Source organism: Anabrus simplex, chromosome 9 (genome assembly GCF_040414725.1).
Source record: "Anabrus simplex isolate iqAnaSimp1 chromosome 9, ASM4041472v1, whole genome shotgun sequence".
In the NCBI taxonomy this organism is placed as follows: domain Eukaryota; kingdom Metazoa; phylum Arthropoda; class Insecta; order Orthoptera; family Tettigoniidae; genus Anabrus; species Anabrus simplex.
In genome coordinates this window covers 157,772,555-157,798,603 of record NC_090273.1, presented here as the reverse complement: position 1 = coordinate 157,798,603, position 26,049 = coordinate 157,772,555, and the positions used below count along the sequence as shown (strand labels likewise).

Genomic DNA, 26,049 nt, shown 5'->3' with positions numbered 1-26,049 from the left:
AGATACAGATGTCCAGATAGAGGAGGTGACTAATACTAAAGAAGTATTAAAATGTACTTATGATAAGAACGATATTTACAATAAGACACAAAAGTTGGAAACTAGGAAAGCAGCAGCTGGAATTGATAATATTTTGCGAGATATACTAAAAATAATGGGTTGGGATATAGTACCATATCTGAAGTACTTATTTGATTATTGTTTGGATGAAGGAGCTATACCAAATGAATAGGGAATTGCTATAGTAGCCCCTGTGTATAAAGGAAAGGGTCATAATCGTCATCATCATTTCCCTTTATCCAGCTGTAGTCAGGTAGTGGCAAATATGGTTCCTCTCCACTTTCTTTGGTGGGGGACGCCCTAACATTTTCCGAGGCACCATATCTGCTTTATCCATATATGCTATTGTTACTGTTCTGGGGTATTCTGTGGAATGCAGAGGTGAAAGAAGGTGCTGGTGGGAATGGGCCTATTTAAGAAGTCAAAGGTTAATTTAAAACTTAAAAAGAAAGTTTATATTTCTTTTCAGATCTTAAATTTTAACAAAATTCTTCACTTGGTGAAAGAACAAGATTTCAGGTACAGAGCAATTTTGGTACAAAACAGAAAAACCAAGAATTGGTAATTTACAATTTTGAGCTTCAAGCTCATAATTGACAAAGGTCCCAACCTCACTAATGTTGCATTTAGTTAGATAAACAAGGTGAGATATCTCCCAAAACACAATTTTCAAGAGCACTTTGCTCCAACGGTTACACTTTATGGCTTTCCAAAGGCACCACACAAATATCTATTACATTACCAGAAAAGAGCTTACATGCTCTAAAACTTCTACCAAGGAGACAGCACTCCTGAACTCAAGGCAACCACTAACTATTACAAGATGGAAAATAGTGTCACTGCTCAATAAAATTACACCTTCAGGCCTCTGTAGGCACAACCTGCAATTGCAATACCATATTAATTACCTTTTAGTTTACACAGGGGTATCTAGTACCCATTCTACTGGGCCTTCGTGAAAAATAACAGGTTAAATTACTGGCCCAAACTCGAAAATGTATGGGGGCTTACACTTGCGCTCCTGGAAAACCACGAGTGAAACCCTACTTGGGCATGTGGCCCAATGATGCAGAGGCTAATCCCAAACAACTGAGGTGACTAGATGGAGAAGTTAATGTACAAGAGACAAGAGACAAGCAATTACAAAATCGTAGTCACCTCAAGATTAACTGAAGGGGGAATTCAAGAGGGTAACACACTCTCTATCCCTGATTTACCGTTTAAGTCCTTAGGACTTACAAGAAATTTTACATGAGAAGGAAGAAAGTTTACATTTTAAGAAATTGGCTGTTACATAGTTAAAGATTGGAACTTTCCCCTCGAGTTCGGTTTGCAGAGATAACTCCAGAGATAGAAAACTGGTGGCCATTATGTGGGCTGATGTTCTGCCTGCCAAAGAATGAGGACCGCCGCCTCCTCTCCTAACACACACACTCAGTAATTTGACGATCAGTAAGACCAATTAACTTGAAAAAGTGACAGCTTTTACACCCAAGAGGAAGTTTTGAGAAGGCTCTGGACTAAATCCGGACACACCCTCTCATTTTATTGGATGGACAAATGGTTACAAGAAGCCTATGATTGGCTGAAAAATAAATACACAAAATTTCTGATTGGCCAGACTCCAAAGCTGGCGGGATGAGAAGAAAGTGTTGCAAACCTTGAAGTATCAAAAATAATAAAAGTCAATTCAGTTGAGAAAACCTATAAACATAAAACACCAAAACAAAACAAAGAAATCCAGTCAGTTTAGGAAACTTTAAAATAACATATTACTCTGTCACTTTAGTTGTGACATCTGTTGATCAAGTTACTTCTTGCACTAGGTGTTTCAAATTTTGTATGTTAGATAGTGTTCTTCTAGGCACTTCATTTAAATGCACGGGGATGAGGTGTACCTCCCGGTACAGTTACAATGGGCTCGCCACACCCAAAGGCATTTTATACCTACTGCCAGGCTCAAAATTAGGCTGCCCTAACATGGAGTCAGACGCCTTTCGTAGCCTCTCCTCTAGAGTACAGACGCTACAGGTTTGTCCCTTCCGCCATCTACACTGTACCGAAGTCCACCTTCTCCGCCGTGGATGCCGTTGAGGTCTTCACTCGTAATCCTGAGCTGGGACCCATACCAGTGGTGGTGGTGATTATTGTTTTAAGAGGAAGTACAACTGGGCAACCATCCTCTATATAACACTAATCAGAGAGAAAAATGGAAGGGGTCCAACACTTCGAAAAATGAAGGTATCGGCCAAAGGAAGACAAGGGCCACGAAGGGCGGGAAAATGAAAGACTCCCTAGCCCTCACAAACCTAATAGCGTTGGGGTCGGAAAAGAACAAGAGTTGACCAAGAGAGGTCGGATAGGATAGTTGAAAGTGAGGAGCCTGGCACAAGTAAGTGGAAGCAATGCCAGGACTGAGCTAAGGGCCCCGTGGTCGCCAACCCGCGCTCCAAAGTTCAGAGCCCCTGGGGCCCCTGTTAGTCGCCTCTTACGACAGGCAGGGGTTACCGTGGGTGTTATTCTACCGCCCCCACCCACAGGGGGAGGACCCATACCAGATGTTACACACTGGTTCAGTGTGCTCTGAGACTCACATAGGCAGGGGCGCCACTCCCTCAATAGGGCTGCCTCTCAAGAGGGTGCCTTCCTGCTACCTATGAAAGGAAAGGGTAATAGACATAAAGACATAAAGCTGAAAATTACAGGCCAGCCAGTTTGACATGTATTGCATGTAAGCTTTGGGAAAGTATTCTTTCTGATTATATTAGACATGTTTGCGAAGTTAATAAGTGGTTCGATAGAAGGCAGTTCGGGTGTAGGAAAGGTTATTCCACTGAAGCTCAACTTAAAGGATTCCAGCAAGATATAGCAGATAACTTGGATTCAGGAGGTCAAATGAACTGTGTTATGATTGACCTATCTAATGCATTTGATAGGGTAGATCATGGGAGATTACTGGCAAAAATGAGTGCAATTGGACTAGACAAAAGAGTGACTAAATGGGTGGCTATATTTCTAGAAAGTGTATCTCAGAGAATTTAGGAAAGCTTTATCTGGCCCTGTAATAATTAAGAGTGGGGAATTTCTCAAGGCAGTATTATTGGACGTTTATGTTTTCTTATATATATAAGTTATATGAGTAAAGAAGTAGAATCAGAGATAAGGCTTTTTGAGGATGATGTTATTCTGTATAGATAATAAATAAGTTACAAGATTGTGAGAAACTACAAAATGACCTCGATAATATTGTGAGATGGACAGTGGGCAATGGTATGATGAGACTCAATAACAGGTTGTGAGTTTCACAGATAGGAAAAGTCCTCTCAGTTTTAATTATTGTGTTGATGGTGTGAAAAATAGTGGTGAAAGTTGTCTTTAGATAGACAGGGCCACCTTCCCTGTCCTCCACTTGAGCAATTCTTGCCTGGCGCATCCACGTCATGGGGGTGGATGTCCTACACCCCACTAGGCCGGACTGATAGAATGGCTGAGTTCAGACAGGGACCCCGTCCCGTGGGGTATGTCACTGTACCTGTGCTCAGGGTTACGGGTGAAGACCTCAATGGCAGCGAAGGTGGAGATGATGATTCGGTACAGCAGAGCTTGAGGAAGAGGCAACCCATCCTCTAGGGTAGTACAGATGAAACCCACTGCCTTGTGGGATGAGGAGAGATCTTCAAAGGCTAAGGGAGTCAACCCCAAAAGAAAATCCTTCTTTATGTTAGGCCCAGCGAGCCAGTAAAGAACTAATTGTTTGATTGCTTTCAATGTACGGACAAGCCTCAGATCAAACATACCAGATAAAGACTCCACTTCAGGCACTTCAAGAACTAATGATGACCCTAAGAAGGCTGCTGCTTATCCTGAAAATGCAAGAAGATATACCGATCAAAGACATAACAACCAGAATAGACCTTACCAAGAAACCGAACTGAGAGTAGGAACCCTGAATATAATTACACTGACCAACAAGTGTGAAGAGATAGTCGACCTGATAGAAAGGAGGAGGATTCATATATTATAATAATGCTACTTGCTTTACGTCCCACTAACTACTTTTACGGTCTTCGGAGACGCCGAGGTGCCGGAATTTTGTCCCGCAGGAGTTCTTTTACGTGCCAGTAAATCTACCAACACAAGGCTGACATATTTGAGCACCTTCAAATATCACCGGACTGAGCCAGGATCAAACCTGCCAAGTTGGGGTCAGAAGGCCAGCGCCTCAACCGTCTGAGCCACTCAGCCCGGCAGATTCATACATTAGGAATGAGTGAGACAAAATGGACGGGGATGAAATCAAAGAAACTGAGGGAAGATTACAAGCTATACTGACATGGTAACAAGAAGAAAACAAAGAATGGAGTTGGATTTGTGCTACATAAAGATATTGAATCATAACAGATATCACATACTGTATATAAATGAAAGAATGATCAAAGCCAGAGTAAAACTTGGCAGTAACAGTCTCACAATAATCCAAGTATATGCTCCGCAGGCAGGATGTAATGATGACAAAAAGCAAGAGTTCCTTGAAAATTTGGAGGACCATGTACAAGAGGATGGATGACATTATGATAATAGGGGATCTAAATGCCCAAGTTGGAGTAGATAGAACAGGCTTTGAAGAGGTAATGGGGCCCTTTGGATATGGGAGAAGGAATGCTGAAGGCGAGAATGTCCTAGATTTCTGTGTCAGAAATAACATGATAATATAAAACACCTTCTTCAAGAAACAAAAAAGCCATAAAATAACCAGATACAGCTGGGATGGAAGAACTAAAACTTCATTGATTATGTAATAACAGATAGAAAAAGTGGAGAAGGCATGAGAGATGTAAAAGTTATTCCTAGTGAATGTTTGGACAGTGATCACAGGCTACTAATAGCTGACTTGAACTTTAAGGTTCTGCAAAAACCAAGTACAGTACATAGAAAAAACCAATAATAAAAGATTGGAAATTCAAATATGAGGCAAATGAAAAAGCTTTTCAAGAATTAGTAATGGAAAAGGTACCGAAGAATGAAACACAAAGTGCACAGAAGGAATGGAACCTGTTTAAAACCACATTAGTGAGTTGTGCAGCAGAAGGATGTGGCAAAACAAGAGGAGGAAGAAAGAAGAAAGAGACCAGTTGGTGGAATGAAAAAGTAAGAGAAGCTAATAAAGACTGAAATATGGCAAAGAAACATAAAGATGTTGAGAAGCAAAAACAAATGCAAGGTGTCTTACCACAAGATAACCATAAAATTGCCGACCTTGAACAAATATATACAGATAAGAAATTATTAGTGAAGAAAATTGTGAAGGGAGAGAAGGATGCGAGTTGGGAAATGTTCACACAAAAACTAGAGGAGGGCTCAAAATTGAATCAAAAGATGTTGTATGGAATATTGAAGAGTGGGAGATCAGACAAAGAGGATATTAAAGCAATTGAAACAGAGGATGGAATCCTAATCTGGAATATAGAAAACATCAGAGAAGAAATGGAAGACTATTTCAATAAGCTGTTAAATGGCAATGAAGGAGAGAAGCATGCAAACAATGAACCTATCAAACATGGAGAAGAAGAAAGACCAATTACGTGGTCAGAAACAGAAAATGTCCTGAAGCTTATGAAAGGAGGAAAATCACCAGGAGTAGATGGATTATCTCCAGATATAATCAAAGTGGCAGGCATACAAGGTCTTCAGTGGCTACATCGAACACTAGGAGTAATCTGGAGGGAAAATAAGATACCAGATGAATGGAAAAAAGGATTAATCATACCAGTATTCAAGAAAGGAAGCAGAAGAAAGTGTACAAACTACAGAGGAATTACCCTGCTACCACACTGCCTCAAGATATTGAAAAAGATCATAGCGAAGAGATTAAGAACAAGGATAGAACATCAGTTTGAAGAAGAACAACATGGCTTCAGAGGCAACAGAGGAACAATAGACCTAATTTTTGCCATTAGAGAACTAATGGAAAATTACTGGGGAAAAGGGAAAGATCTGATAGTAGTGTTCATAAATATAGAAAAAGCCTATTACAGTGTTCCAAGAAGCAAAATATGGGAATGTCTGCATAAACTAAGGGCTCCAAGTTCTCTAATTTGTAAGATCCAATTACTATATGAAAACTGTGAAAGTAGTGTACAAATAGGGAATGGTAGATCTGAATGGTTCCAAGCAAAAAGAGGTGTACAACAAGGCAGTGCACTATCTCCACTACTTTTCCTTGCACTCAAGGATGTAATCATTAAAGAAATTAAAGCTGCAGAACCTGAAGATTTAAATGCATTACTCTTTGCAGATGATGATGTCATTTGGGGAGAAACAGAGCAAGAAGTCCAAAGGAAATTAGATTGCTGGGTCAACAAATTTAAGGAATATAAGTTAACTGTGAGTAAGGAGAAAACAGTAGCAATGAAATTGAGTAGAACACCCAGCGAATGTGATCTCAAACTTCATGGAGAGAGAATTGAATGTGTAGAAAGCTTCAGCTATCTTGGAAGTATTGTATCGAACCAGGGGAGTGCTAAATTGGAAATCCAGGACAGAGTGGCAAAAGGTTCCACATTCTTCTATCAGGTATGGACAAACAGTTCCCGTAAAAGCCAAACAAACAATATTCAAATCTTACCTCTTGCCAATCATGACATATGGGTTGGAGGCCTGTGTGTTATTGAAAAGAGACATCAGCAAACTGCGAGCATGCAAAATGAAATTTTTATGATCTGCTATGCAAAAACAAAAGTGAAGACAGAATTAGAAATGTGTGCATTAGAAATGACATGCAAGTGACCAGTATGGTGGAAGAAAGACTATGCATTGCATGGTTGAAATGGTTTGGGCATGTGCAAAGGAAAGATCACAATATGAAGATAAAGTTGGAATTCAAGAGGACAAATTGGGGCAAATATTCATTTATAGGAAGGGGAGTTGGGGATTGGAATAACTTACCAAGGGGGATGTTCAATAAATTTCCAATTTCTTTGCAATCATTTAAGAAATGGCTAGGAAAACAACAAATAGGGAATCAGCCACCTGTCCTAAATGCAGATCAGTAGTGAGTGATTGAACTTGAGTTTCAACATGACTATGCTATCATTACCAATAAAAATAGTATTCCCCAGGTGGTCGGTAGGAGGCCTACAGAAATGTGGGCTGGTGAAGATACCTCATAATTGAACTCATGGACCAACAGGCAGCCCTATTCCTGGGGGCTTTTCTCTCCAGGTCATAAATATGGAGGACCCCAGCTCAGGGTCATGAGTGAAGTCCACAACAGTAGCAATGATGGAGAAGGTGGAATTTAGAATAGTGCGGCTGGCAGAAGTGGCATCCTAGTACTCGGGATTAGTAAGAGTAAAAGGTATTTGTCCATAACGATGGGCATAAATCAGATTTAGTGTCTGTTCTCCATGTTAGGGGTGGCCTAAATTTATGCCCAATGCCAGGCTGTGGCGACAAGCTGGTCAGTAACTCTGTCGCAACTCATGAATCATGTCTTCATCAGTTTTAAATTTAAATTTAAGAATTTTATCTTATATCCGTATTGAACTGAGTTACCTCTCTTACGTTCATCAGTTTTGTCGGATAATGCTAGGATGTGCCCCAGAAGGGATGCGCGTCGGCCTTGCCTGAACAAGGGCTACTGGTTCAAGGGCAGAACCAGCTAAAGAAGCTAACCCAATGAAAACAACATTTACGCATCGCCACCTTCAACACTGGGACACAGATGTGAACTACCAGTGATGCTGAAAGAACATGCATGTGTACAAGAACCATGTTGGAAAGGCCAGAAATCTTGTGACATCGGAGATGGCTATAAACTGACCTATCATGGTACAGCCAACAGGAATGTTATTGCCGTCATTGTTTGTGCCAGCCTGCAAGATTGAGTTGCTGAGATTCAATGCTATTCAGACTTCATTATGTCAATTAAAATCAACACTCTTATCTTCTCAACTTTGTGTCTTCTCTGCATATGTACCACAATCTAGCTGTGGTCACCTAGAAAAGGAACAGTTTTGGCAGAAGCTACAAGACAATGTTTCAGCGTGTCCTCAATATGAGTTTCTATTTCTCTTTGGTGATATTAAGGGGCATGTTGGTCACACCAAGGGTGGTTATAGCTGCCATGGTAGTAAGGGCTATGGTATCTGAAATGCTGATGGAACTCAAAATTTTGGATCTTGCCGAGGCAAATGGCTTGGTTATTAGTAACACATTTTTCACCTCATCATGTATACTAGTGGTGACTATAGCAGCCAAATTGACTTTATTCTTTCGGAACCAAACCACAGATCAATCAAAGTGTCAACTTCACATGGCATTAAATCTCTGCAGTGTATTTTCAACAAGATTAAAGAACAAAAGACATATACAAGCTGGACTAACCACCATGTGTATAAAACAATGGAGTCGTCATCATTTTTAAAAGGATTTTATACTAGAATGCAATATCATCATGTACCATATTTTATTTAATATTTATCTATGCAGGTGTTACAGTGTATTTTAAATTGTTTTAAAGTTGGTTGTGTTTGCTTGATTTGATTCATTGGCTGATGATGGCACGAGTTTAGTGCCGAAACTAGTACCTCATGTGAACAACATGTGATCAATTCACATTAATAAATGTCTTTGTATTGAATGGGAGGATGTCCAATAATTTCAATTATTGTAATCCCACTTCAATATGGATCATGAAATTTCTAAATATCAATGACTTTATTCTTGTTTGACGCTGTGATCTCAGACTAGCATTAGATGTGAAAGTCATACCATCTGACTGTGTAGCTCCTTCGCATAGGCTGCTCACGACTGACTTAAGGATCTGTAAACATCGTAGAGGTGGAGGGATAAATGCCTCCGAAGAGATCACGTGTTGGAAGTTTAAATACCAAAAGGAGACCCTAGCACGCAGTGTAAATTTTCTTCCCATCGACCTGAATGCGATTGACAACACGTGGACCACATTCTGCAAATCTGTTACTACAACTGCCACAGCAACCTTGGGTACAACAAAACCTGATTCCCTCTGTATTGACAAGCAAACATGGTTATGGATGGTCCAAGTCCAAGAAAAGGTGCAAGAAAAGAAGAAGGCATATAGAAACTGGATTTCACAGAAGACTCCAGAGAACAGGGAAAGATATGTCATAGTCAAACGTGAGGCCAAGAAAGCTGTCGCTGAAGTTAGGTGCAGTCACTGTAATGAGCCGTACACAACACTGGACTCAAAGGAAGGAGAAAAAACTTCCAGCTGACCAAAGCTAGAACAAAGAGCACAGGATATTGAACACTATGTGTGCATTAAAGGCAAAGATGGTCAGCGATTGCAGGACAAGCAGGACATCCTCAAATGTTGGCAACAACATTTTGAAGAGATTTCCAATATTGAGTTCCCACATCCTTGTATTCCAGAAAGTAATCCAACAGCAGGTTCTCTCTCACACATCACACCAGAGGAAGTCACCGATGCCATCAGGAGTATGACGAAGCAAAAAGCACCAGGAGCAGCAAAATAGTTGGTCCATTATTGGACATTATTGGTATTATAAATTTAACATCTTGATCTACCCATATTGAACTGAGATTACAAATACTTACAAAATCTTACAGGTTCCCCCTTGTACTGTAAAAGGTGGAACCTGTAAGATTTTGTAAGTATTTGTAATTATAAATTTACTCATTCGGAACAAATATTTCAGGTTCCATATGCGAATCAACATCTTTATCATCTGATGGCCAGGTAGGCATCAATTTTTGAAAATGAGACAAAGTCTCTCATAGTGCATTGGCACTGCCGGTGGCTCCACGTAGCTTACGCAGTGGCCTCCACGGTATGCATTAGACATGTGTCTTGGTAGGTGTACTATTTACCAACTGATGAGCCCAACTTAGCACACTGGGGCAAAATGCTGGCAACCAGGAATGAGTTAGCTGGAAAATTTATAATGTCAAATAACTGACCAACTATATTGGTATTATAAATTTACTCATTCGGAACAAATATTTCAGGTTCCCTATGGGAATCAACATCTTTATCATGTTCTAATACCGTCAGGATTGGAAAAGAACAAGAGTTGACCACGGGAGGCTAGATAGGATAGATGAAAGTGAGGAGCCTGGTACAAGTGAGTAGAAGCAATGCCAGGACTCAGCTGAGGGTCCCCTGGTCGCCAACCCACTCTCACAAGTTGAGAACCCCTGGGGCCCCTTTTAGTTGCCTCTTACGACAGGCAGGGGATACCGTGGGTGTTATTCTGACCAGAAGAAGAGATGGAACGATCACACCCAGTTAGTTTTTGAGGGAAAAGGCATGAATATGACAAACATATTAGAGTAAAAGTTATAGTAGTTACAGATTAGCTAACCTTGCAAGGAGAATTAATATCCACCTGAATACCAACTGCATTTTTATCCACTTGAAGAATATCATACTTCTTCTCTTTCCTCTTCTTCCATTGCCGACATTGAAACCATATGCACAAGGATACGACACAGAATCCTGTTGCCAGAAAAGAAACCATTAAAAGATACATCTCACTCTTGACTACATAACACTGCTGTTTACTGTTGTGATTAGAGCTTGCTACATGTGATGTAACAAACTAATTAGCACAGGCTGAGGATAGAGAGAGAGGGCAGAAAGAAGGATGGAAGACAAGACACAAGGAAGTGGGGGTGATTGTTGTTTTAAGAGGAAGTATACATGATAAACATCCTCTCTCAGTACCAAGGTGTATTTTAAATGTAAGGTACAACTAACGGGGGGAATATTTTGTATCCATTACACATACATTTAGTTACTGGTATGGATGATTTTTTCTATTATTTACAAGGACAGAATGTGCAATACAACAAAGCACTCCAGCAGTCAGTGTGTTTCACAAGTCCTGTGTCACACTTGAAATCCGTAAATAGGCAGAAACTTAAAACATATTATTTGGTCAGATGAATTACCAAGGGGAGGGAGTTAATTTGTGACCACCGCAACAAATTTCAAATTTTTAGGAGTACTTTCAATGAAAATATCAAGATCTAAACACAATAAGGCACAACATTTCATAACAGACAATAAGTATTTTTTTCCTGTCGTTTAAAGAGCAATCACAGTGCATACTTAAACTTTAAATAGGGTTTAAAGTGACCCCCCACAGATATTGTTTGGAGTTAAAAAATTAAATGTAAATAAAAATTAACAAAATATATATATTCGATGATGAATTTTGAAAATGAAGGAAAAATAAATAAATCACTGATTTTAAAAATTATCACTATTACATCAAAAGGGAAGACAAATTCTTTGAGCAACAGAACACCTGAAATTTATATGTACTTAAAGAGACCACAATCACACATAAAATCAAGATCAGCTGTATTCTCGTCATCGGCTAGGCCGAGTTTCTAGCTTAGTCCTGAGAGTTTGACGAATTCAGCGAGGATGAGGAGTACGAGAATGTTCCTGCACTCCCCAATGACCAGAGAGAACACAGGATTAATTAACCAATGATAATGACATAATAACAGTTCTGGGTTTACCAAGGCATATATAGAGAAAGGAATGCAAAATAGAGTAAACAACACTGGCACAATGAGAGGTGATGGTTGTGGTGGGACGTTCAGCATGGCAACCATCCGCTCTTAACATTAATCAGAGCGAAAAAGGAAGAGGTCCAACCCTTCAAATAATGATGATATTGGCAAAAGAAAGGTAAGGTGGTGGTGGTGGCGATTATTGTTTTAAGAGGAAATACAACTAGGCAACCATCCTCTATATAACAGTAATCAGAGGGAAAATGGAAAGGATGCGACACTTCGAAAAATGAAGATATTGGCCAAAGGAAGACAAAGGCCACGAAGGGCATGAAAATGAAAGACTCTGTAGCCCTCGCAAACCTAATAGCGCCAGGGTCAGAAAAGGACAAGAGTTGAACAAGAGAGGTTGGATAGGATAGATGAAAGTGAGGAACCTGGCACAAGTAAGTGGTAGCAATGACAGGACTCAGCTGAGGGCCCCGTGGTCGCCAACCCACGCTCCAAAGTTCAGAGCCCCTGATGGTGGTGGTGGTGGTGATTTTTGTTTTAAGAGGAAGTACAACGAGGTAATCATCCTCTCTGAACAAATAAGTGGAAAAGAAATTTAAAATATAAAACAAAATTATTTATTCAACAAAGGATTTTGGAAACGCAGTACAAAATAAAACAAAAAATAATTATAAAACTAGGCCGAAAGGATTACTAACGTATCAAAAGGGAACGTACGTTCCCTGAGTAACAGTACACTTGTAATTTACATACCCTTGATAAGTCCACTGTCGCACATAAAGCGGATGACGAGATCAGCAGTAGTCGCGTCATCGGCTAGTATGCGTTCGAGTGTTTTCTGCAGGCCGAGACTCCGTCTTAGGCCAGAGAGATCGGTGCACTCTGTGAGGATGTGGGCCACGGTGAATTCGGCACCTTTTAGTCACCTCTTACAACAGGCAGGAAAGGTAAGGGCCATGAAAGGTGTGCAAATGAAAGTCTCCCTAGTCCTCACAAACCTAATACCTCGGGGTCACCAGAAGTTGTTAAGGATTTGAAAGCGAAGGAATACCAGGCTCAGCTACGGTATCAGTGGTCAACAACCCACACTCCCAAGTTGATTAGCCCTGAGGGTTACCTCTTACGGCAGGTAGGGGATGCCGAGTCCTGTATCTAGCGCTCCCACTCACAAAGGGTTGTGAATGTTGGAGGAGGAACAACTGGGCAACCATCCTCTATTAACATTACTCAGAAGGTCTGACACTTCAAAAAATGAAGGTATCGGTGAAAAAATGACTAAGGCCAGAAAAGGTGTGAAAATGAAAGACTGCCTAGGCCTCTATATGTAATACCATCGGAGTGGAAAAGAACACGAGTTGACCAAGCAACGTCGGGTAGAATAGGTGAAAGTAAGGAGCCTGAGCCTGGCATAAATAAGTATAAGCAATGCCAGGACTCAGCTTAGGGCCTTGTGGTCACCAACCCAACCTCCTATGTTAAGAGTCCCTGGGGCCCCTTCTAATCGCCTCTTAAGACAGGCAGAGAATACTGCCCCCACACATAGGTAGACTACAGAGCGAATGAAGAGAAAATGGAATAGAAACTGTATGCAAGTAATATACTGTATTTGTCCATTAAGAAAGTGTGTTACTTACCAACAATAGCAATTACTGCAATTGCCCAAATAGGAATAACAATTTCCTCTGAGAAAAAACTGGGTGAGATCTCCTCCTTCATTTGAACTGTTTTCTTTGCATCATTTGTTGAAGCTTCTTTATCTCCTCCCTTTTCTGCAAAAGGCGTAAGTAGAGAATAACATAAAACTGTATAATTAATATGTAATTACCAGTATTAAGTTGTGGAATCAGGAAATTGAATGTTTTGGAATGAAGATAAGCATAGCTATAAGCAGGGCTTTTGTTCTGCTGGTACGCTCTGGTACACGTACTGGTAAACTTTTAAATTGTAAAAATTATAAAGATTTGGATTTCTTATTTAAAAGTGTGTGTCCACTTAGGTGCTGCCATTATCGCTTGATGGTGTTAGCAAGTGTCGATGGATTAACTCTCATCCATAGTTATCGACCGTATCATGAAGTATATGATATTGATCCAGTTCGATAGCACTACTCTTTCGACTGTATGTCTTTGCCGGTTCAAATATGGGAACTTCCTTCATGTGACTGTGATCAGCTGTACCATATTGGAAGAATTCTAAATAAGTTACAGAACTGTTTCTGTACTTTGGAAAATCTATGGATTACTCGTGACACATTTTGAAAGAACAAAACAGTATGAGAACAGGGATAAGTGTTGTATGTATGATGACCTCTTAAAAAATTACAAATGTTGGTTTTAGACTCTTCAAGAGTTGTTAGAATTCAGTGTTGAACTACAAACATGCGATATGACTCTTTACAAGGCTCATAAAGCAATATCCAGGCAAATTCTTTTGTTTAAAGATAGGAAATGTAATAGTAGGTCTTACTACCGTGAAGCTCAAAGGGCAGCTGAGGATTTGAAATTCAAGGGGGTTACCTTAGAGAAGAGAGAAAAAAGGTGAGTGGTCAATGCAAAAAGTTATCTTCATCCTGAAATGTTCTATGACAGCTTAAGACGACGGATGAAAAAGCATCTGTTAACAAAAGAAGACACACCAGAATGGACAAAAGTACTGCATCCTGAATGTTGGTCAGATAATGTTTAGATGAATGTCACTTTTGGTGAAGTTGAAGTACAAAATTTGTGTAGGCAATTAAGGATTCAAGACAGGCAAGTTCAAAGAGGTTATCGTGTATTCCTTGTTGAGAAGAACATGCCAGCGCCACTATTACCACTTATAAACATCATCAACAGTATTACCATTTCTACCACTGAATGTGAACGTGGTTTCTTGCAAATGAATTTAATACTGACACGAATGGTACCAGAAAGAAAGACAACTTGTTACCGACACTAACAGCAAGATGGTTGCATTAGCATCATGGGTCCAATTTTGTAGTTACGGTAATGGAAAATAATATCATGTCTTCATTTTTATTAACATTTTAGTTATCTATGTTAAAGTCTGAATGTTAATGTAAGTTGTGTTTTGGCCTATAGATTGGGTTAGACATTACAGTGCACTTTTTTGAAAAACCTACAACCTGTTTTCCAGTCAGTGACCGGGTCAAGGATGGAAGAAGCCCCCATCTTGCAGTGAGGATGGGAATTGTGCCGGCTGCCGAGGCCTGTCGCACTCCTCTAGGGCAACGATTAATGACTGACAGATGAAATGAAATGATACTGGAGAGTGTTGCTGGAATGAAAGATGACAGGGAAAACCGGAGTACCCGGAGAAAAACCTGTCCTGTCTCCACTTTGTCCAGCACAAATCTCACATGGAGTGACCAGGATTTGAACCACGGAACCCAGCCGTGAGAGGCTGACCACTACCGCCTGAGCTACAGAGGCTACTATAGTGCACTATGTGTTTTAAATTAATTTTTAACTAATTTACTGCAACTGGCTACCTGGTAGTACAATGTATAATATGATTATATGACACCATAGAAACTGTAACCTGCGACTCCAGTATTCTATGGGTCAAGTGAGTACCAGTTAACTTTTTTACAGGAAAAATGTGCTAGCTAAAAGTAACACAATGGTAGTGACAAGAGGAAGTAGAGGTGACTTTAGCATCAGGAATGAGCCACAGGACATTGGGTTAGTACATTGTCAGAGGATGGGAAATAAACTTAAAAACAATGCTGAAGAAGGCCCAATAAAGCCGAAACATGTACCTTTAACGTGTTTTTTTTTTCGTCGCCGTAAGACCTATCTGTGTCGGTGCGACGTAAAGTAAATACCCCCAAAAAAGTTTTTTTTTTCCTTAACATTTATTGTATTGACCAAGGTGGACTAATTACACATTTTCTTTACAAGTTGTACAGGGCAAGGATGGGCTGATGAAATGCAGCGAGGTTCTCTACAAGATCTATTTTATACCAATACTATCATATGCCTCAACAACCTGGACACTGACCAAAAACACAAGAGTAGGATCCGAGTTCCTGAGAAAAATCGCGGAAAAAATGTAGGAAAGGACTGATTCAGAGAAGCTGTAGTGATTTGGTCACATGATGATAATGTCAGAAGAAGGAGTACCAAAGCAGGCACACGAGGAAATGATGACAGGGAAGACAACTAAACATTGGTGCAAAACTACAGTAGATGGAAAAATACATGAGAAAGTGCATTAAGAACAGAGGAATCAATGATTACAGAGTGTTCAGAGAGGAATGATGGAAACACAGGGTAAAGTGGAGGGCATTAATATCCTACCTTTCTCAGAGAGAATCTGGAACAGGAAGCAGATGATGATGATGATATTTCGGTTTAAAGTCAGGCTTTTTACCTGAATAGTCAGCAGAATGGCCTTCAGTTTAAAGGGCTCCAGGATTGATTCCTGGCTGGTCTGGGTGGTGGTGGTGATTATACTTTTAAGAGGAAGTACAACTGGGCAACCATCCTCTATATAACACTAATCAGAGAGAAAAACTGGAAGAGATCCGACACTTCAAAAATGAAGGTATCAGCCAAAGGAAGATGAGGGCCATGAAGGGCATGAAAATGAGATACTCTCTAGGCCTTGAGTGCTCTAATACCATTGGGGTCAGAAAAGAACAAGAGTTGACCAAGGTAGGCAGGATAGGACAGATGAAAGTGAGGAGTCTGGTACAAGTAAGTAGAAACAATGCCAGGACTCAGCTAAGGGCCCCGTGGTTGCCCACCTACACTCCCGAATTGAGAGCCCCTGGGGCCCCTTTCAGTCGCCTCTTACGACAGGCAGGGGATACCATGGGTGTTATTCTACTGTCTCCACAAACAGGGGGAATTTTAAGAGAAAGTACAACTGGGCAACCATTGTCTATTAACACTAATCAGTAGGTAAAATGGAAAAGGTCCAAGGTATTGCAAAGGAGAGAAGGGCCGTAAAGTGTGTCCTAGTCCTTACAAACCTAATACCATCTGGCTGGGCTGCTGTCAGGTTAATTCCTCTGACTTGTGGACACACACCACACAGCATTAGCGACAGCCGGAAAACTGGCATTAATTCTCATATAGTGTTGGTGCCAAGAAAATAGAAAAAGACAGAGAAGAATTTCAGTTTAATAATGAGGTCTTCAGCCTCACCACTGAAGACTGGAGAAGACCTGTCAAGGAATGAGAGAATTTAAGGGGGAAAAAAAAGCCAGAGAAAACTAAAGACAGCATGATCCTTGCTAAATGAATTTAAAAAATGGACATAGGGATCAGATAGGAAAGATGGGTGTGGCGGTCAAGTTGTTGTAGGAGGAGGTGCAACTGGAAACCATTGTCTCTTTACACTAACCAGGAGTAAAATGCAGAAAGCCTGATCCTTTGAAGAAGGAAGATTTCAGCAAAAGAAAGGGAAGGGTGAACTCCCCAGGCTTCCAGTGCTCCAGATGAAAGTGAGAGCCTGACACAACTAAGTGGAAGAAATACCAGGACTCAGGTGAGGGCCCCATGGTCACCAACCCATGGTCCCAAGTTAAGAGCCCCTGGGACATCAAGCCATGCTCTCTCAGTGAAAGCTGCTAAGGTCCCGTTTCAGTCACATTATACAACAGGCAGGGGATACTGTGGGTGTATTCACTCATCCCAACTCACAGTGGCTTATTGACTCATTAAGTGCATTAACATAGAGGTCATCAGCTCTGTGGTGATGCTGATTACTTTTTAATATAAAATAATCACCCTCTCTTCTCTCTTATCATAGGAGCATAAGGAAAGTGTTTGAAAATCATGTGGTCAAGTCAGTCAGAGAGTCTTAGTAGTGGAGCTCATTCTTTGCAAATCAGTTTCATTGTGTTGCTTAAAATATCAGTGCATTTATAAGTTAAGAAGCTCTATTTCACTATTAGGTGAGGAGCCCTTAGCAAGCAGTTGATATTACATAAACTTTGGTTCAGATGTTTTCTCTGTTATCCACTTCTTCCAAGCAGTTTCCTCCCACACATCTTTATTCCACCACCTTGAGTCCTTATCACAGGTTCTTATAGTCTGGATCCCACATTCCTCCCTGGCCTTGGCCTTGACCAATACTGTAGGACAGTAATTATTGGAAATAGGGAGATCAAGGAAGAGATAAAGATGAGAAAATACGAGGCATTTGGGAAATAACCTTACCTTCCAAAGTGAAAAGGAAAGAAAGAAAGAAAGAAAGAAAGAAAGAAAGAAAGAAAGAAAGAAAGAAAGAAAGGCAGTATTCAGTGAGTTGGTCGCAGGTTGGTGAAGATTCAATTCAATGAGGAGTGAGTACATCACACGCCTACATGACTTGTAGTTGTGAAGTGACTGCTCTGCACTGGGAGAGGCCATTTAGAGATGAGGAGAAGGCTTTGTGTGAGTAAAAACCATGTAGAGTAAACTTGTAAATAACTGTAAATAGTATTTCCATAAATTTAGTGGATAGTAAAACAGACTGCAGCACCTCTCTGAATAGAGATGTAATTGGTAACTTGTTGTTGTTGTTGTTGTTGTTGTTCTTCTTCTTCTTCTTCTTCTTCTTCTTCTTCTTCTTCTTCTTATTATTATTATTATTATTATTATTATTATTATTATTATTATTATTATTATTGTTGTTATTATTATTATTATTATTATTATTATTATTATTATTATTATTATTATTATTATTATTATTATTATTATTCCCTGCTTAGTTTTTATGTTACTAAAATATGAAAATATGAGGCATATTTTTAACAATTTGTACAATGGGATACTGTACATCTTTTTAAAAGTGGAGTGATGACAGTTTATCAGTTCATTCCCAGTCTGACTTGGCCTGAATGGTCAGCATACTGGCCTTCGGTTCAGACGGTCCCAGGTTCAATTACCGGCCAGGTCAGGTATTTTAACCTTCATTGGTTAATTCCATTGGCCCGGGGGCTGCGTGTTTGTGCTTCCTCAACATCCCTGCAACTCACACACCACACATAATACTATCCTCCACAACAATAACATGGAGTTACCTACACATGGCAGATGGCGTCCACCCTCATCTGAGGGTCTGCCTTCCAATGGCTGCACTCGGCTAGAAATAGCCACACAAAATTATTATTATAGTTCAGTCCCTGCTGATTCTTGGTCACTCTATGGTACATCACATTGCTGTCTTCCTTACAAGTATTGGCATTTCGGTATTGGGTTTAAAGGGCCAAGCCAGTGTATTTCTTGGCCACTGATCCTTATGGTAGTCTAAGTTTCACAGCCATAAATTGTGATATAAAGGGCAATGGTATTGAGTACCTGGATTTTTGTAGTAATACTGATGTCTTTGCTTTTCCAGATCTCAGTCATACGCTGCACTACACTGTGGCCAAGAAACCCAGTAATAAGCAGTAGCGGTGATTTGGGGGGGGGGGGGGGGGAGGGGGGGTTGCTCCCTCCCCACTTTCTGGAGAAAACATGACATTTTATCTGGCTAAAACTAGGAATGATAGGAATTCTTTAAAAAAATGAATTTGTACAAACCCTGTTGTCTTATCAGCTAATTTTCTTTGCTTTATTTTTTTTAATTATTAGCGGAAATACGCACAAATGTCATTCGTCACGGCTAATCGATTTGTATAGCGCCACAGCCAGTAGTGGAGACTTCATATTTGCTGTGAGAAAGGGTAGCAGGTGTATATTTTTTGGCCAAGTTCATGGACACTGAGGTATGATTCACCTGCTTGCCGCGCGCATTTGCCAGTGTGGCAGTCTCTTTAGTGTCTGTTAGTTTCTTAGTGTGTTCTCAAATTGTGTTGCAGGGTTTTTGTGGATCGCAGAGAGGTGAAAGAAGGTGCGGGCTGAATGGGTCTGTCTACTATATCAAAGATTACTTTAAAACTTTAAACAAAGGTTATATTTCTTTTCAAATCACAAACTTAACAAACTTTTCACTAGGTGAAATAACAAGGTTACAGGTACAAATAGCAGTTTGGAATTTACAAGTCCTGAGCTTCCAGCTCCAAATGTACAAGTTTATAACATCGCAAATGTTGTGTTTAGTTGGAAGAGGAGAGAATCTCTCAATTCAAGAGCACTTTGCTCCAAAGGTTACAAATACGGCCCCACTCACTATTACACAAAAACCAGAAAGAGATTACAATCTTCTAAATTCAACAAAGGAGACTGGCTCCCAATTTCATACAGCCTACTCAAGGCAATATTACACAAAAATCTTACAATTTCTGACCTCTCTAGGCCCAACCTACAATTTATAATTTTTACACAGGGGTATCTAGTAGAAGAACAGGACAAATTACTGGCCCGAACACAAAATGTATGGAGGCGTACAGTTGCGCTCCCTGAAAATTAAGTATAAAACCCTAATTGGGCTCACGGCCCGATGATGCAGAGGCTAATCCCAAACTACTGAGGTGACTAGAATGAAGGTTAATTTAATGCTTTACAGAAAGGAGAAACAGTTACAAAATCGTAGTCACCCTAAGGTAAATTGAAGGGGAACTCGAAAGGGTAATGCACTCTCTATCCCTGATTTACAATTTAAGTCTTTATGAAATTTTACATTAGCCAAAAGAAGATTTACATTTTAGAAGACAGGTAGTTACATAGTTAGAAATTAGAACCTTCCCCTCGTGTAAGTCTGCGGAGGTAGCTACAGAAATATAAAACTGGTAGCCATTACCTGGGCTGTTGAACTGCCTGGCGAAGAATGAAGCGCGCCACCTCCTGTCTTAACACACACACTCAGTAAGACGATGATCAATAAGACAAGATAGCTTGAAAAAGCCGCAGTTTATATACCCGAGAGGAGGGTTTGAGAAGGCTCTGGACTAATTCCGAACACACCCTCTCATTTTTATTGGCCGAATAAAAAGGTACAAGAAGCCTATTATTGGCTGAAAAATAATTACAGAAAATTTGAGATTGGCCAGATTCAAAAGCTGGCAGGATGAGAAGGAAGTGTAGCAAACCTTGAAATATAGAAATAAATGAAAGTTTAGTTGTGAAAACCTATAAACACAAAACCTCTTTAAATCACTAATTCTTCTTTCTTGCACCAGAGATTTTTTGTAATGACATCTGTGGAGAAAAGTTCAAACTTCTTAACGTAATCCTAAACAAAACAATGAAATTCAGTCAGTTTAGGCAACTTCAAAATAACACATTACTCAATAATTCAATAGTGACCTCTTCTGGTCAATGTCCCAACTTCATATCGTAGCTGTTTCACGTTTTGTTTGAAAGATTTCCTTAAGGCTAAATGTGCTGGGTTGAGGTGTACCCCCTGGTACAAATTGTATAATCACTCCATACTTCTGTTTAATTGTGGTACATGTGTAATATTGTTCCTTTGGTAAAAGTTTTATTCTATAGTCTAGTATTGAATCAAAATCTCAAAAACTATTATTACCACACTTAAGTTAGTAAACCTTTTACATCTCTGTGTAAATTTGCCCAGAGAGCATAAAAAATGTACCACTTTAATTTTTTTTTGCAGTTTTCATGCATATGCCCCCCCCCCAGCCCCCTCCCCCTGCTGCCCCTAGCCCGGGTCCTTTTTGTTGTCTGTACATTTCTTTTGCCCCCCCACCAATCGCTGCTACTGGTAGTAAGCGTTGTGTGTGCTCACCAGAGACTGGGCGACCTGCACATTTATATGTGTGGTAGTGGTGGTCTTGATGAGGAGGAGAAGGGAAGAGGGTGAAACCTGCTGTCAGCACATAGCTTATTCCTGTTAAATAACACCGACAGGTCTGGTAAAGGGTTAACATCTCCATCTGACAGATGAATCGCCATCAAAAGCATCATAGACCCTCACTCCATACGAACAGTGCGGAGAGGTTTGGAACTGAATCCATGCTCCTGGAGTGCAATCTGCATACCACCACCTCTCTTACCTGCCGTCCAACATTCTGATGGTAAACATTTCTTCCACCACGGTGTCAGGCCATGAAGACTTGATGCCTTATCAACCATGGCCACCAAGTGGCTTGCACACCAGATTCAGTTAAAAGATATAAATTTGATCCATATTGAACTGTGATTACAATAGTATTTAAATATTTTATTATTAAGGTCCACCTTTTCAATACAAACTGTACAATGTTTTAAGAGTGTCTCTTGAACCTTACCTTAATTCATACATGGTATGTACATATCATTTTTATATCATTGACACTGCACTGTGTCTTAAATTGCTTGAACTTTCAACAGAATTTTATTTTATGTAAGCATTCTTAACTTGAATTCTATGAGTTGTACGTACACTTTTTAAGACCTTTGTGCCTATACATTATTTATTTTCTTTGATATATTTGTGTGATTTGCTTTAAGACTGATGACGACTTAAAGTTAGTTCGAAACTAGTCCCTGAAAGTAAATGTAATGTGAAACATTGTACAGTTTGTATTGAAAAGGTGGACCTTAATAATAAAATATTTAAATACTATTGTCACTAGGCTCAGGGTGAATAGATTATCAAGTGTTGGATCTTCCATAAGGCTCCATTGTCCACAGAATTTACAGTAGTTCAATATTTCAACACAGCTCTCTGCACACATCATTTGGTCTGAACGACTAGCAGTAGAATGCACTGTTGCACTGTATATTATTGTTTGTATGCAAACTGAATGGTGTTGTTAAATGTATCATCAACATGTCACGTTATAAATCTGAGTATAGTCAATGGTAGACACAGCAATTCTAATGTTTTTCAGAAGATGAATGTCAAGTTAGCAATGCAGCTTTTTAGCACATCAGTTGCAATAGATCTGGCAATTTATATAACTTGGTGTACATGGCTTCAAAAACAAAGAAGCACCTGAAATATTTACATGTGATATGAAGAATATTTTCGATGCTGTGGATCATAAATTGCTAATTGAAGGGGCTCCAAAGTGATGACAAGTATCGAAACACTGTGAAAGAGTTCCATGAAGTTACCCAGCACAGTGATAACATTTAAGCATCTCCTGTGACTCTAGAATCACTTCTAGTCACCATCAAGTGCTCACTAGATTTGGCTAACTACCTTGGTCTCGCTGTTTTAACAGAAAAATTAAACCAAGATCCTGCTGATAGGCATTTGGTCTTATAGGGTTTAATCAGTGACCACTATCCTTGCTCTACAGACCTTTTCCACTTCCTTTTATTTCAGTCTATACACGAACCAGTGAAAGGGATTCGTTCACAATCGCTGTTATTCAGCACAAGCTGTCTTCCTTCTCGCAAAAGATAACATCAATCAAGATGAAAGATGTAAAAGTACAGTAGTGAGGTAAAGAAAAATATTCATGAACACATGAGGGACACCATTACACTGACATTACCAGGTCTCATTGCCATAGATCTGTATATTCATGATAAGAGTTCAGCTAAAGCAGGTGATAATCTAGTGTATTATTTATGTGGCTGTTTGATTCACAGAGCAGCAAAGAAAATTATATGTGATGAGTGTGTTAAATCATTAGAATGTGATTCTGAAACTCAGTCTATACTTGATGATGTAAGCATTCTCTCCAAATTATGGGACTTTACCAGTAGTGATTCTAAATGCCTCCTTAGCCTTCTATGACGTGCTGAATTGTGTAAAAAAGCTAAAAGGAGACAGCGTGTTGTGGGATGATGTATTTTCCGACTGTGTGGAGATGATGTATGAACTTGAAGTTTAACTAAATTTGTGCTGTTCAGAGGTCACTTGCTGTTATATTTACCCAAAATAGTATTTCATTATGTTAATTCCAGCTTTAGTTTTTGGGTGAAGGAAATATCAAGGGAGGCAAACTCCAGGACACGCTACATACTTTAGGAAGCGAAATCTTCATGCTCATATCATCAGTGACGAAAGAGCAACCAACATTATCTCCGATTTTAGAACCATCCTTGAAGATCAGTCTCGCAGCCGGATATTGGTGAACGAAGTCCTGGAAACACCTCCGATAAATGGAGGAATCCGTGTTCACCTTGGGTCCGCGGAGCAGATCTAGACGTATATCCGGTCGCGGAACCAACCACGGAGGTACCTCGCTAAGAGTTTGTTCAAGACAACCACCGATATTGATATTCAAATCGTGACACAAGCTATCAATCCGAAAACCAACCGGTCATGTGGCATTCGGCCGGTCTTGGCACCTCTGGTGGTATTGGGTACGATAGATGCATTGATAGCTTGGATGTAGTGGCATTTAACGAATTTTGGCAGCGTACGTGAGAAGTAACTGCTGCCTCCTTATCCGTAAAGGTGGAACTCCCACTTCAGCGAGTAAGCTGGGAATGGGGCTAGTATGGAAAGCTCCCATTGCCAGCCTTACTCCACTATAGTGAATACTGTCTAAAAGGCTCAGCGTAGATTTTGATGCCGAGCCATAAGCCGCACTTCCATAGTCTGTTCGGGAGAGGACTGTTGCCGTGTAAAATCGTAGCAGTACCGCACGGTCAGCCCCCCTCGAGGTGCCGCTGAGAAACTTAAGCATGTTAGGGCTCTTCATGCAGGCAACCTTCAACTGACGGATGTGGGGCTGCCACGTTAGTCTCTTATCAAATTGGAGACCCAGGAATTTGCAGGTGTCAACCACTGGTAAGACACTGTTTCGCAAGCGGAGCTCTGATTCGGGATGCACAGGCCGACGTCGACAGAAGTGTACAACTGAGGTTTTCGCTGTTGAAAATTGAAAACCATGTTGCAGGGCTGTAGCTTGCTGTAGCTGTCTCTCAGCAAATGCCACCCTTCCGGAGCTGTAATGTAGAGCTAAGTCGTCCACATACAATGATGGAACGACTGCGGGCCCAGCAGCGGCAACTATGCCGTTGATGGTGATTGTGAACAGCGTGACACTCAGTACAGATCCCTGAGGTACTCCATTTTCCTGAACGTAATATTGAGAAAATGCATTCCCTACTCGGACTCGAAAGAGACGGAGGGACTGAAGTTCTCAATAAACGTTGGCAAATTTCCCCGAAATCCCCACTGGTGTAGTGTGGAGAGAATCCCATATTGCCAGGTAGTGTCGTAAGCAGTGGCGGCCGGTCAGTACGTGCTACCGGGCTCCAGCACGTAGCTTGGAACTGTAAGGAATATTATTTATGTACAGTACAATTATCCTGGTGCCTTTTCGTTGTTTTGAGTACGATATGAATTTGTGTTTTGTGCAAATCAGGACGAGATCTGTCGAACACCTAGCGCCGTTCTCCCGGGGAACAAGGCTCGTGCTCATGTGAAGTGAGCCCTTGCCTGTAGCCTGAAGGAAGCAAAACGCAGGCGCAGCCAAGCTTGCAACACTCCCCCTAGCCGGCGGAGTATACCGTAAACCGGGATCAACTTTCACTGATCCCGTTTATAGTTACTTTTTCTCCCGCAAGGGGGTAGAATTACTTGATGTCTCCTGCTACCCGGAGCGCAGCGAGGGATCCAGTCGGCCGTGCTTATGTTGAACATGGTAAGCGAATCTGCCACTAGAGAGTAGCATTGTCTGGGTTCGAAAGTAAAGCGTAAGTGGAGGCAATCTGTCTCACACATGCTTATTAAAATATCCATCTTCCTTTTGTGTCAAAAATAAGGAATTCGTAGGTGAGTCAAAGAATCTTTGACTGACCCTAAATGTTATCCCGCATTACAATGTAATTTACTCTGATGAAATGAAATAGCGTATGGCTTTTAGTGCCGGAAGTATCCGAGGACATGTTCGACTCGCCAGATGCAGATCTTTTGATTTGACACCCGTAGGCGACCTGCGAGTCGTGATGAGGATGAAATGATGATGACGACAACACGTACACCCAATGATGGTTAAAATTCCAGACCCTGCCGGGAATCGAACCCGGGATCCCTGTGACCAAAGGCCAGCGCGCTAACCATTTAGCCATGGAGCCGGACATTTACTCTGGTAATAGGGGAGATCTCAATGAATCAGTTGGCAGCTCTTTCAGTTGCTTTGTGCGGTTTTTAATCTCGCAGTTATATTACTGGTGCGTGTTTTTTCTGTCATTGTGTTAGTGCTAAAGTTTATACGAAGATGTATCAAATTATTTATCCACTGCAGTGTATATAAAGTGAAATTAAATTAGTGTTCTTAGTGGGGATCTATATTCCCACGATTCTATTTGCACTGATGTAAGTTGCGCCATTAGGTTAGTAAAAACAATATTTCTCCAATGAATTATTTATCTCGTAGACAGTTGTCGAAGAATTCATCTGCTTCCAAATTAATGTTGTTTTTGTTTGTTCTGGGTTATAAATTGTGAGAAAAGTTGTATTATTATTATTATTATTATTATTATTATTATTATTATTATTAGTAGTAGTAGTAGTAGTAGTAGTAGTAGTAGTAGTAGTAGTAGTAGTAGTAGTAGTAGTAGTAGTATTACCAAGTTTGAAGTATGCGTTGTTCATCATGGCAATATGCAGATTTAAAACAGCGTATTTAGCTTGTTTTCTTGTAGCACGTAGGACGAT

The 26,049-nt window shown here is 40.3% G+C and overlaps 1 protein-coding gene across 1 annotated transcript in view; it reads right to left on the bottom strand.

Moving 5' to 3' along the window:
- LOC136880919 (synaptotagmin 1) overlaps positions 1 to 21,575 on the bottom strand; it is a 69,250-nt gene extending 47,675 nt beyond the window's left edge. Inside the window, exons 1-3 of the mRNA XM_068229181.1 lie at positions 21,497 to 21,575; positions 13,236 to 13,370; positions 10,428 to 10,561 (exon numbers count right to left, since the gene is read on the bottom strand). Coding sequence (XP_068085282.1) covers positions 10,428 to 10,561; positions 13,236 to 13,370; positions 21,497 to 21,575 — 348 coding nt within the window. The remainder of the gene's footprint in view (positions 1 to 10,427; positions 10,562 to 13,235; positions 13,371 to 21,496) is intronic.
- Between the last annotated feature and the right edge of the window lie 4,474 nt (positions 21,576 to 26,049).